The sequence below is a fragment of the Ranitomeya variabilis genome, chromosome 5 (assembly GCF_051348905.1).
Source record: "Ranitomeya variabilis isolate aRanVar5 chromosome 5, aRanVar5.hap1, whole genome shotgun sequence".
Lineage (NCBI taxonomy): Eukaryota > Metazoa > Chordata > Amphibia > Anura > Dendrobatidae > Ranitomeya > Ranitomeya variabilis.
This window is the reverse complement of record NC_135236.1, coordinates 260,657,603-260,670,937: the sequence shown is the minus strand read 5'-3', so window position 1 is coordinate 260,670,937 and position 13,335 is coordinate 260,657,603. Positions and strand designations below refer to the sequence as shown.

At 40.8% G+C, this 13,335-nt stretch overlaps 1 protein-coding gene across 3 annotated transcripts in view; it reads left to right on the top strand.

Moving 5' to 3' along the window:
* Positions 1-13,335, top strand: part of VPS13C (vacuolar protein sorting 13 homolog C) — a 391,739-nt gene that overhangs the window by 240,862 nt on the left and 137,542 nt on the right. For all 3 annotated transcript variants that reach the window (XM_077264165.1, XM_077264166.1, XM_077264167.1), the window contains one exon: positions 166-410. In XM_077264165.1, the coding sequence (XP_077120280.1) occupies positions 166-410 (245 nt within the window). The remainder of the gene's footprint in view (positions 1-165; positions 411-13,335) is intronic.

Genomic DNA, 13,335 nt, shown 5'->3' with positions numbered 1-13,335 from the left:
AATGTGGCCACAAGAATAATAATTTAAATTTAGCATTATTTTCATTTACCCTTTACTTATCTTCTGCATTATTGCTGTGAATTTACTTAAAATAAAAGCTGCTCGTGATTCTCAAAATGCATATTAACCATCAGCATGACTGATCTATCATTTACTCTTTAACAGAATGATTGACCAGAAAGATGCCTCTTGCACGCGCAGTATGATTGATATAAGCTACAAGCAAATAGGACAAGATCGTTCCATCACGGCCATCTTGGAGAAACTCTATGTGTGCGCTAGTGTGGAATTCCTAATGACTGTAGCTGACTTCTTTATACAGGCCATGCCTCAGAGTCCGGCCACAGAAAAACCTCTGCAAATCCATTCCAGGCCGTCCACTCCGACCAAGACAAAAGCAGACAGAGGAGGTATGCTGTATTTTTTTTTCTTTTCTAAACATGCAACAATGCTCATTAGTGACTATCCTCTTAGAAAGGAGGCTGTACTCTGAGAATTTGTTCCATGTTTTTAGCTCTGAGTTAGAAAAACAGTATCGTACTATGATTAGTACAGATTAACTTATAATGGTCTTTGTTAATAATTTTACAGATTCCGGCCGCCTTCCCCAGTAATGTTTCTTCAGCCAGGGGCTCAAAAACACTCTTGGCATAGTGTATGGCACTTAAGTGGCATAAATGAAAATTAATTTGTTGTGCTGGTTGACAAATGGCTAGTCAGCAGACCGCCTAAATTCAGCATCTTTCTCTTAAAGGGCTTGAGCTATTATCACTAAACTTGACATTAATGTTTTTTAGTTTGCATAAAAATATATGTAGGAGAAAAATCTTCCATGTTGCTATCCTTTTGACATCATGAAGGAAGTTTTCCAGAAGGGAATAGGTAAATATATATACTACTGTTAACACTCATTTGACTTTACTCGCAATATAATTGAAAAACACATCAGAAAAAACACAATAGTGCGCACTATGTAGGAATGTCGAAACACAGCAAACCACTGAAATGCTCATAAATGGATGCCATCAACGTAATAACGGCAAAATATACTAGCCCTATAATGTTACAAATAAAGTACACCAGACCCTATAGTAGTATCTGTACAATGGTGCATTGTATCAAAATAAATAAAACCACATTATAGTACAAATGGCATACTTGTAGCTATGTAAACTTTATCATCAGTATATAAGCACATTCTCACTGGCATGCTGTCATGCAGGGGAAAATAAGTATTTGATACACTGCAGATTTTGCCAGTTTTCCCACAAGAATGGAGAGGTTTGTAATTTTTATCGTAGGTACACTTCAACTGTGAGAGACAGAATCTTTAAAAAAAAAATCCAGAAAATCACATTTTATGATTTTTTACATAATTTATTTGCATTTTATTGCATGAAATAAGAGTTTGATACTGTAGAAAAGCAGAACTTCATATTTGGTATTGAAACCAAGTTTGTACACACTGCAGCAGGAATTTTGGCCCACTTTTCCATACAATTCTCCTCCAGATCTTTCAGGTTTCAGGACTGTCCTTGGGCAACACTGAGTTTCAGCTCCCTCCAAAGATTTTGTATTGGGCTCAGGTCTGGAGACGGTCTATGCCACTCCAGGACCTTGAAATGCTTCTTACGGAGCCAGTCTTTAGTTGTTTGTTTTGGGTCATTGTCATGCTGGAAAACCCAGGCACGAGCCACCTTCAATACTCTTGCTGAGAGAAGTAGGTAGTTGGAAAAAAGCTCACGATACATGACCCATCTATCCTCTCTTCAATATGGTGCAGTCATCATGTCCCCTTTGCAGAAAAGCACCCCCAAAGTATGATGTTTCCCCCGCCACGCTTCATGGTTGGCACTTTTCTCTTGGAGTTGTATAGATCCTTGTTCTTCCACCAAACACGGCAAGTGGAGTTGATACCAAAAAGTTCTATTTTGGTCTCTTCTAACCACATGACCTTCTCCCATGCCTCTTGTGGATCATCTCGATCGGGGGTGGGGGAACTTTTTCCAGCCGGAGCCATTTGAGAATATCTGCCATCATTCGGAGGCCACACAAAAATTATCACCTTGAAAATTTCCCCGGTATATTTAGTCAAACATTTAATTATGGTAACTCACCCTTAATGTGACGGCTGGAGCTGCTTCTCTTTGGTGCAGCTGTGATGTTAAGTAATACTGATTATGTTGCTTCTCACAGCTGCTTTTCCATTTTTGCCTCGGCCAGCAGTCAACTTTTTGTTATAGTAAGTTTTATAAATCATATACATCACCATAAAAGACGCTGGAACTACTGTATATACATCATATAGGAGATGCTGAGACAGCTGTTTATACACCACATAGGAGACGATGGGACTGCTGTACATACATAACAGGAAATACTGACAATACTGTATATGCATCACAGGAGATTCTGGGGTCATATAAATTACATGAGGGGCTGGGGGGGCATAGACTTCACAGGAGATTTTGGAACATATCAAAACTGGTAGATGTTCCTAAGTCTGCAAATTATAGCACCAAAAAGATTATTAAAACTTAACATTTTAACTATAAAATTTAAAACATGAACACAACAAACAGGAAGATAGGAACCCTCCAATGACAACCCCCCCCCCCCCCCCCACACACACACACACAAATTATACAATTGGGGGTCCAAATGTCTTTTCTATGCAACCAACACCAGTAACGAAGGCAATATAGTCACACAGACAAAAATGGGGCAATAAGAATACAAACATATGTCATAACAGATGACTCGTAGCCACTTTTACAAATAAGAGTAGAGATTAAATAGATTTGGAACAATTTCACCCAGTTCAAGTAGATAATGGGACCTCAGGCATCTGTTATTAAACCATCACATGGAGTGGTCAGCATTGACCAACATATCCTTATCAAAGATGAACATATCAAGCCAATTCACATAGGGACCGCCTCCCAACGCATTTCATCCCTCCAGGACTCATCAGGGGATATGGCAGTCAGGATAAAAAAGCACCACCATGACTTGTTCCTTTTGGATTACTTAGTATTGCTAATCTTTTTCTATGTCTGCACCATAAACAAATGTACAGCCTTTCGGCATAAAGCGGAAACTAAGCAAAAATAGTCAATACAGCAAAATAGCTCCGCCGTTCAGATATCATTGGGCTTAGTCAGACTCTGATTAGAACTGACCAGCACAAAATTGCTTTCCAACTGTCCACACAAAACCCAGACTGATGTAGATGACCTGCCTTAAGGCCTTTCAACTCCCAGTGTGGAGATCTTGGAGCAGTCAGTCGCGGCCATCTCTTCTGACTGCTCCTAAAAGCCCAGACCCAAGAAGCCTTATTATTAAAAAATATATATATATCTCCGCACTACTGTGCTGGAGCCTGCTTCTCTGGTCTGTTAATCATTGAAGCTAACCACTTCAGTGACACTTTTGCTATAAATATATATGCATTACTTCTATTACCTGGTAGCCAGGAATCCGCTCCCAATCATTTAATATCTGTGCGCACTAACATTAAAGGTGCTATTCCACTTGGCTTCCACTACCTCTGGCAGATGAGCTAGAATAATCTGCTTCACTATTTTATTTTGTAATAAAAAGGAAACATATTCACATTAAAAGTTATCATTCATACTGATTCCATTGTGACAGATATGAATAGTAGCCCACTACATTGTAACTTTAGAATGGAACATATCAACTGGAAGACATAGATTGGCAGCTGTATTTACCATTAGTGGCACTTCTAGACAAAGTACATTGTCTATGGAGACGTGGAAGCTAGTTTTGGGAGTCTGAAGCATTGGACATGTTAGGATGGGTTTTGACTTTACAGTATGGAGCAGATGTTTCTCATTGTATGACTCATATTAATCTGCTATTTGCTTAGAGAAAAGCTTATATTCCCTCTTAATTCCTCCTCATGTGACACTAGTCTGTCAGAATAGTAAGCAGTAATTATTGACCCAGATTCGTTCCTGTAATAAACCTCCTGATGTCAAGCTCTGCGACAGATTTAATTAGATTTTCTATGGAACAGAACACCCTACTCTTTCATAGTTTTGTGAAGCCTAGTTACCTTTTTCCATCCTGATTTCACAACATACAGTAGAACAAAGCACATACTAATAAAGGAGGTCAGATTAATGTCACTTAAATGTCTTCTAAGCTTTGTCTCTTAAAAAAATTTCACAAGCTTCATAAAAGTAAATTGTGTGTTTTTAGTTTTATGTTCTATTCTAACCTAGTTTAGATCTTCATGAGCACAGTTGGTGTAATTTACGCTGAAGGATATGCGTAACACTTTTTTTATGTGTGAGGCAATCTGCATAATTGACAAAATTAATATATGCAGTCTTTTAGAAAAAAATGAGACGCTTTGCACATAATTTGGTCAAGTCATGCCTCCCCATCAACCAACATCAAGGTGGTCTCAAAAACTGATGGGTCTCTGTCAGTGTGAATACCTCTCTAAGGCTGATGTCTGAACTCCTGGGTGTATGTAGACACCGCTCTCAGTAATGCCTGCATTTATGGGTAGGTAGGAACCTGCTTTAATTAAAATCACCAAACGTTGAAGGGTCGAGTGCTCGATCAGAGAGATAACATACAAATAACAAAAGACTGGCTGGCACATCCAAGCTAGTATGAATAGGAGCAGCTACCTCCATATACAATATACACTATGTTCGAGACATGTCTTCGTCGTCAGTGAAATGTTTCTTGAGTTGAAGTCCTTTTCTATTGACTTAATTATTGAAATGCCCATAGCTATTCTTCTATTGACTTCCAGTGTCGTCTCTGCATCTTAAGTGATCATTGATCCAAGTAGGTTAAAATCTTTTGCAACTTCCAGTTTGTAGCTATCCATTTCAAATGTGTCCTACCTGGCATTAGTCATTATCCTTGTCTTCTTTGTGTTGAGTAGCAGTCCCATGTTCAAGCTTTCCATAATGACTCTCTGTAATAAGTCCTTCATTCCATCTACGATTGATGCTATCAGTTGTATTATCTGCATATTTAAGATTGTTGATGATTTGTCCAGCACTTTTGATTCCTCCGTCTTTTTGGGCATGTCCAGCCTTCCTGAAAACAGCTTCAAAAAAAGTAAAAATAATCCCAAAATATTCTTTAACTGCATAAATAGTAAGAAACTAAAAAGTGAGAGTGTTGGCCCCCTTAAAAATAGTCTGGGTGAAATGGTGGATGAGGATGAGGAAAAAGCCAATATGCTAAATTACTTTTTTTCATCAGTATTTACAAAAGAAAATCCGATGGCAGACAATATGATCAGTTATAACAAAAATTCCCCATTAAGTGTCACCTGCTTAACGCAGCAGGAAGTACGGCGGCGTCTAAAAATCACTAAAATTTACAAATCTCCAGGCCCGGATGGGATACACCCCCGAGTACTGCAGGAACTAAGTACAGTCATTGATAGACCGTTATTTTTAATCTTTAAATAGTCCATAATAACAGGGTCTGTACCACAGGACTGGCGTATAGCAAATGTGGTGCCAATATTCAAAAAGGGGACAAAAACTGAACTCTGTAATTATAGGCCAGTAAGCTTAACCTCTACTGTGGGTAAAATCCTGGAGGGTTTTCTAAGAGATGCTATACTGGAGTATCTGAAGAGGAATAACCTCATGACCCAGTATCAGCACAGGTTTACTAGGGACCATTCATGTCAGACTAATTGGATCAGCTTCTATGAAGAGGTAAGTTCCGGACTGGACCAAGGGAACCCAGTGGACGTAGTGTATATGGACTTTTCAAAAGCTTTTGATACGGTGCCACACAAAAGGTTGATACATAAAATGAGAATAATGGGGATAGGGGAAAATATGTGTAAGTGGGTTGAGAGCTGGCTCCAGGATAGGAAACTAAGGGTGGTTATTAATGGAGCACACTCGGACTGGGTCGCGGTTAGCAGTGGGGTACCACAGGGGTCAGTATTGGGCCCTCTTCTTTTTAACATATTTATTAATGACCTTGTAGGGGGCATTCAGAGTAGAATTTCAATATTTGCAGATGACACTAAACTCTGCAGGGTAATCAATACAGGGGAGGACAATTTTATATTACAGGATGATTTATGTAAACTAGAAGCTTGGGCTGATAACTGGCACATGAGCTTTAATGGGGATAAATGTAAGGTCATGCACTTGGGTAGAAGTAATAAGATGTATAACTATGTGCTTAATTCTAAAACTCTGGGCAAAACCGTCAATGAAAAAGACCTGGGTGTATGGGTGGATGACAAACTCCTATTCATTGGCCAGTGTCGGGCAGCTGCTACAAAGGCAAATAAAATAATGGGATGTATTAAAAGAGGCATAGATGCTCATGAGGAGAACATAGATTTAACTCTATACAAGTCACTAGTTCGACCACACTTAGAATACTGTGCACAGTTCTGGTCTCCGGTGTATAAGAAAGACATAGCTGAACTAGAGGGGGTGCAGAGAAGAGCGACCAAGGTTATTAGAGGACTGGGGGGTCTGCAATACCAAGATAGGTTATTACACTTGGGGCTGTTTAGTTTGGAAAAACGAAGACTAAGGGGTGATCTTATTTTAATGTATAAATATATGAGGGGACAGTACAAAGACCTTTCGGATGATCTTTTTAATCATAGACCTGAGACAGGGACAAGGGGGCATGCTCTACGTCTGGAGGAAAAAAGGTTTAAGCATAATAACAGACGCGGGTTCTTTACTGTAAGAGCAGTGAGACTATGGAACTCTCTGCCGTATGATGTTGTAATGAGTGATTCATTACTTAAATTTAAGAGGGGACTGGATAACTTTCTGGAGAAGTATAATGTTACAGGGTATATACACTAGATTCCTTGATAGGGCGTTGATCCAGGGAACTAGTCTAATTGCCGTATGTGGAGTCGGGAAGGAATTTGTTTCCCCAATGTGGAGCTTACTCTTTGCCACATGGGTTTTTTTTGCCTTCCTCTGGATTAACATGTTAGGGCATGTTAGGTTAGGCTATGGGTTGAACTAGATGGACTTAAAGTCTTCCTTCAACCTTAATAACTATATTCTGAAGAGAAATGGTGACAGGATGCAGCTTTGTCTGACTTCTCGCTCTACTTTGAACAATGCCGTGTGGTGTTTGGGCTGTTGCTTCTTGGTCGATGTTAAGGGTACTGATGAGGCTGATCAGATGGTACAGCACACTCATATCCTTAGTGGTATTCCAAAGTTTATGATGATCAAAACATTCGAAGCCTTTGCTGTCATGAATGAAGCAAAAATAGATCTCTTTGCTGCAGTTTTTGACCTTATTCATTATCCATGTAATGTTTCCAATCACATCTCTTGTTCCTCTGACTTTTCTGAATCCTTCTTGTTCCTCTTGCAGTTCTTTGTCAAAGTAAGGCTGTAGTTGTATTTGTAGTATCTCTAGTAGTATTCGGCTGGAATGGCGTATGAGAGCAGTAGTCCAATAAACAATGTTCTTGTCCTGTCTTTGGGCCATTTACTACTTGTCCTTATCTGTTGACACAGGCGTGTGATGACATCAGCTGCTGCTTCAAAAAACTTTATTAGCTCTATTGAAATATCCATCCATCATATACAGGCACTTTGTTGTTTGACAGAAGCTTTATTTCAAATATCACTGTCTTTCAGGATGTTAGGCTTTCTGTCATTTCCAGGTTCCGTTTCTTCCCTTATCACCGTCTTTGTTGTAGAGGTGTTCCATGTACTCTCTCCATTTTTTTTTTAATCTGTTCTGGCTCAGTTACCGTATATACTCGAGTATAAGCCGAGATTTTCAGCCCACTTTTTTTAGGCTGAAAGTGCCCCTCTCGGCTTATACTCGTCATTGTCCCAGGGGGGTCGGCGGGGGAGGGGGAGCGGCGGCTGTGACATACTCACTTGGAGCGGTCACATGGTTCTGCTCATTACAGTAATGAATATAGATGCGACTCCACTCCCATAGGGGTGGAGCCGTATATTCATTACTGTAATGAGCGGTACCGGTGACCGCTCAATGCTGGAAGAAGCTGTCAGCGCCCGGAGAAGACCATCAGGGAAGCTGCCAGGGACTGCGCCGTGAGCAGGTGAGTATAACGGGGGAGGGTGAGCAGCATTGCGCGATATTCACCTCTCCTCGTTCCACCGCCGGGCACCGTCTTCTGCGTCCTCTGCTGTGACGTTCAGGTCAGAGGGCGCAATGACTTGGTTAGTGTGCGCCCTCGGCCTGAACGTCCGTTCTGAGGACGCTGAAGACGGAGCCTGGCGGTGGAATGAGGAGAGGTGAATATTGCAAGTGCCAGGTGTCATGATCCAGTTATGAGTTTATGTTCAGCTGTCTTGTCTCTGGACTGGTCATGTGGGAGTTAATCCCCTCTGCCTCACTTTGAAGCTGGCTGAGCTATTTAAGTCCTCTGCAGCCTGTGGGCCAGTGTCAGCTATAGTTCATGCTGCACGGCTTGAACACCTGACCTGTTCACTTGTACTAGTGTTCCTTTTTTGCCTCTGACTGCCTGTACCCGTTTATGACTTGTTCTGACCTCTGGCTTGTATCCCGACTTCGTCTTACGTCTCACATTTTGGTTACCACGTTCCCGGTAGGCTCTGACTTCTTGTTTGTCCCCGACCATTCTTCTGACTTCCCCTGTGTACTGCGCTTATCTCTCTGTGTATGACCTTGGCTTGTCTGACTTCTCTTTCATTGCCTGTGACACCTGTGGTGTTGTTCAGTATTGCTGCGCTGTGTGTACAACCTCTTTTCCTTAACCAGCACCCCCTGGTGGAGGTTGCACTATACTGCACTGCAGCAGCACATTACACCAGGGGCCTGAGCGACAAGAGGTGAGTATGTCATATTTTTTTTTTTTTTTTAAACACAGCATATATCTCTATGAAGCATCTTATGGGGCCATAATCAGAGATATTTGCCCCATATAATGCTACACAAATGCCGATTATGGCCCCATAAGATGCTCCATAGAGATATTTGCCCCATATAATGCTGCACAAATGCTATGGAGCATCTTATGGGGCCATAATCAGCATTTGTGCAGCATTATATGGGGCAATTATGTCTATGGAGCATCTTATGGGGCCATAATAAGCATTTGTGCAGCATTATATGGGGCAAATATCTCTATGGAGCATCTTATGGGGCCATAATCAGCATTTCTTCAGCATTATATGGGGCATATATCTCTATGGAGCATCTTATGGGGCCATAATCAGCATTTGTGCAGCATTATATTGGGCAAATATCTCTATGGAGCATCTTATGGGGCCCTTATTAACCTTTATGCAGCACTGTATGGGGCTAATGTGTCTATGGAGCATCTTATGGGGCCATTATTAACCTTTGTGCAGCATTATATGGAGCATCTTATGGGGCCCATCATACATTTTATGGAGCATTATATGCAGAGTATTTTGTATGGAGCATCTTATGGGGCCCATCATGAACTTAATGGAGCATTAGATGAGGCTCCTGATTCAATATGGATATTCAAAAACACTTACCCTACTGATGTCTCAATTAAGTTTACTTTTATTGGTATCTATTTTTATTTTTGACCTTTACCGGTAGCTGCTGCATTTTCCACCCTAGGCTTATACTCGAGTCATTAAGTTATCCCAGTTTTTTGTGGCAAAGTTAGGGGTAAATATCTCTATGGAGCATCTTATGGGGCCATAATCCGCATTTATGTAGCATTATATGGGGCAAATGTCTGTATGGAGCATCTTATGGTGCCATAATCGGCATTTGTGCAGCATTATATGGGGCAAATATCTCTATGGAGCATCTTATGGGGCCATAATCAGCATTTGTGCAGCATTATATGGGGCAAATATCTCTATGGAGCATCTTATGGGGCCATAATCCGCATTTGTGGACCATTATACGGGGCAAATGTGTCTATGGAGCATCTTATGGGGCCATAATCAGCATTTGTGCAGCATTATATGGGGCAAATGTCTGTATGGAGCATCTTATGGGGCCATAATCAACATTTGTGCAGCGCTGTATGGGGCAAATGTCTCTATGGAGCATCTTATGGGGTCATAATCAACATTTGTGCAGCATTATATGGGGCATATTTTAATATGGAGCAGCTTATGGGGCCCATCATAAACTATGGAGCATTATATGGGGCGTATTTTGTATGGAGCATCTTATGGGGCCCATCATGAACTGTATGGAGCATTATATGGGGCTCCTGATTCAATATGGATATTCAAAAACACTTAACCTACTGATGTCTCAATTAATTTTACTTTTATTGGTATCTATTTTTATTTTTGACATTTACTGGTAGCTGCTGCATTTTCCACCCTAGGCTTATACTCGAGTCATTAAGTTATCCCAGTTTTTTGTGGCAAAGTTAGGGGTCTCGGCTTATACTCGGGTCGGCTAATACTTGAGTATATACGGTAGTTTGTTATTGTTGGCATCTTTCAACATTCCCACTCTTCACTGAAACTTTCTAAGTATCTCTTTCATCTTTAGGTTTGTCTTCCTGGTCTTGCCCGTCAGATGTTCTCTTTCTATCTCTGTACATATCTTTTGGTAATAAAGTTCTTTGTCTGCTCGAATGGTTCTTTTTAGTCTTTTACTGATGTCTATGTCCTGCTTGTTAACTTTTGCCCTTGCTATTCATATATCTTTGTTTATCTTTAGAGTCTCTTCTGTTAACCATGGCTGCAAGGGTCTCTTCTGCCTCTTGTTTATTTTCTTAATTTATTTACTCAATATATGTGTTGATTTATTAGAGGAGTAAATTTGTGGCTCAACAATACAGAAAATGATTAAGGTTTGAGCACTAAAAATGCTAGCCTTCTAGAAAAGACAACTCATAAAAAGTGAACCTCAGTCGCTCCTGGCACATTACCTAATAGAGAGAACCTGTCTTTTGATTGATTCATGCTGCCCAAACCACAAGACTTTAGCCAAGTATATATTTCTAAGATTCTCCTGCAATTGTTCATCCAGGCTCTGATTCATGCTGCTCGTGATTTGGGCAGCATGCCTGAAATGACAGTCCCTTTTAAATGGTCACTGTTGTTTCAACAAAGGTTACATAAGGCTAAGCTCACATTAGCATTTGAGTCCGCAGTGTGGTGCTGTGGACTTCTTTCCTTAAGCTCCACCTACTTCCTCATGCGTCCTGCGTACCTATCTTTACGTTCGTCGTTTTGACGTGCCCGCCAAACGCAAGAAAATGCTACATGTTGTGTTCCGCGGGCACGTCAAAACGACGAACGCATCCGCATACAACGCATGTCCCTGCGCAGCCAGTGTTAAAGATAGGTACGCAGGATGCATGCAGAAGTAAGCGGAGCTTAAGGAAAGAACCTCCGCAGCACCACACTTCGGACTCAAACACTAATGTGAACTTGGCCTTAGTCAATAGTATAAGCAGATATAAGCAACTTGAAATAGCAAAGAAATCTGCTTCTTTCTCTGGTTATAAGCCACTTCTTCCTAGGCCTGCTAAACTCGCCATAAACTCTAAAAAGCAACTCATATCTATGTTAGTCAAAGATGGCTATCACACTCAGGTGTCATGTTATAAAGCATATTGACATTTTTGAACAAGGGAGGCGGTGTGGGTAGCACTCAGCACAATAAGAGACCAGGCAGATTGAGCTGCAGCTTTTAGTGAATTCATTTTACATTTGGATTTAGTCACACAGCTCAGAACTACTGTATAATGTCTTCCGTGCTGCTGTTTCTGAATATTTGCTACATAGAAATAAGAGCTGGAATCCTTAAAGTGAACCTGTCAGCAGGATTTTGCTATGTAACCTACAGACATTGTCAGGTTGGCAGTGTTAAACTGATTAAAATGATACCTGGGGTGAAGAAATCTGTCTTGTGGTTCTTGTGTAATCAGTGTTAGAAGTTTTCAGCTAATGAGATGCCTGTGCTCCAAGGCGGGACTGTGAGCAGAGTCTTATCTTCCTGCTCTAATCCATAGAAACCAAGGAAAGACCTGCCCACAGGCCACCCTGAAGCGCAAACAGTCTCTCTGATGAGGAACATGTTTGAGCTTTGGGTCTGCCTGTGGGCAGGTCTCTTTGGTTTCTCTGGCTTAGAGCAGGAAGAAAAGATTCTGCCTACAGTCCTGCCCCGAAGCACGAGCATCTCATTAACTGAAAACTTTACACAAGAACCACAAGACTGATTTCTTCATCCGAGGTATCATTTTAATCAGTTTAACATTGCCAACCTGACAGTGTCTGTGGTTACAAAATCCTGTTGACAGGTTCACTTCAATGTCTGTGTGTTATGTATGGAAGACATAACATCCGGTCTCCACCCTCTAGCTCAGAGAGAACTAAAATTAGTCATATAAGGGGTAAAAATGGTCAACATTTCAGGAGACATGATACAGTATAATGCCCAGAAATACTATTATTCAGCATGTACACACAAATATTTTCTCATCAGTTACCTGAAATGACTTTAAAACCCTAGAACGCATACCTGGGGCCTCGCAGGCCGGCCAGGTTACTTGTTTTCTATTTTCTGTAAAAGTACTTTAGTTAGAATTTTGAAAATCTAGGTAATCCTCAGGTATATAGGTGTTAGTCATTTCCAGTTATTCATATATTTTTATGTTACAGACATTTCGGTATAACAACCTTTTTTTTCGGACTTCCCCATATTCACGCACCTGGGGCCTTTTAGGCCTGTACTAGGTTTACATGTGATAAACAGATTTGCTTATCAAGGCAAATTACGGAGGCAATGATCCGATGTTTCTGGAACATCCAGAGCAAAGAGAAAAAAAAAGAAAGCGCTGCTATATTTGTCCAGCAAAGAAGGAAAGAAAATCGGAGCGTTTCTGTTCTACTTGCGGACAAAATGTATGCAAGGAACATTCAGCCGAAAAAATAATATGCGAGAATTGTCGGGGGAATATGTAAAGTTACAAATAAATATTCCTGCACCAAGTTTGCTACAACCAAAAAATGTTTTCATAAAAAAATTGCATATAGAATGCCTATATTTGGCGTGCCCGTTTACTTACTTTTTTGTTGTTTTATGCACTTAATTATGTTTTGATATATACACATCTTAGGCTGTGTTCCCAGTAGCGCTGGGGTTCGCCAGAAGGGGATCCATAATGGATCTGACCTCCTGGTAACTCCAGGATTCCGCCAGCCTTAGCTGGGGTCACCAGGAGGTCAGATCCATTACGGATCCCCTCCTGGCGGAACCCAGCGCTAGTTGGAATGCATCCTTACCTTGCAATTGTAAAATAATTTTTGAAAAGTATTTTTATTTGAGTTATTCCATGATAATTGTAAACAGGCCTAAAAGGCCCCAGGTGCGTGA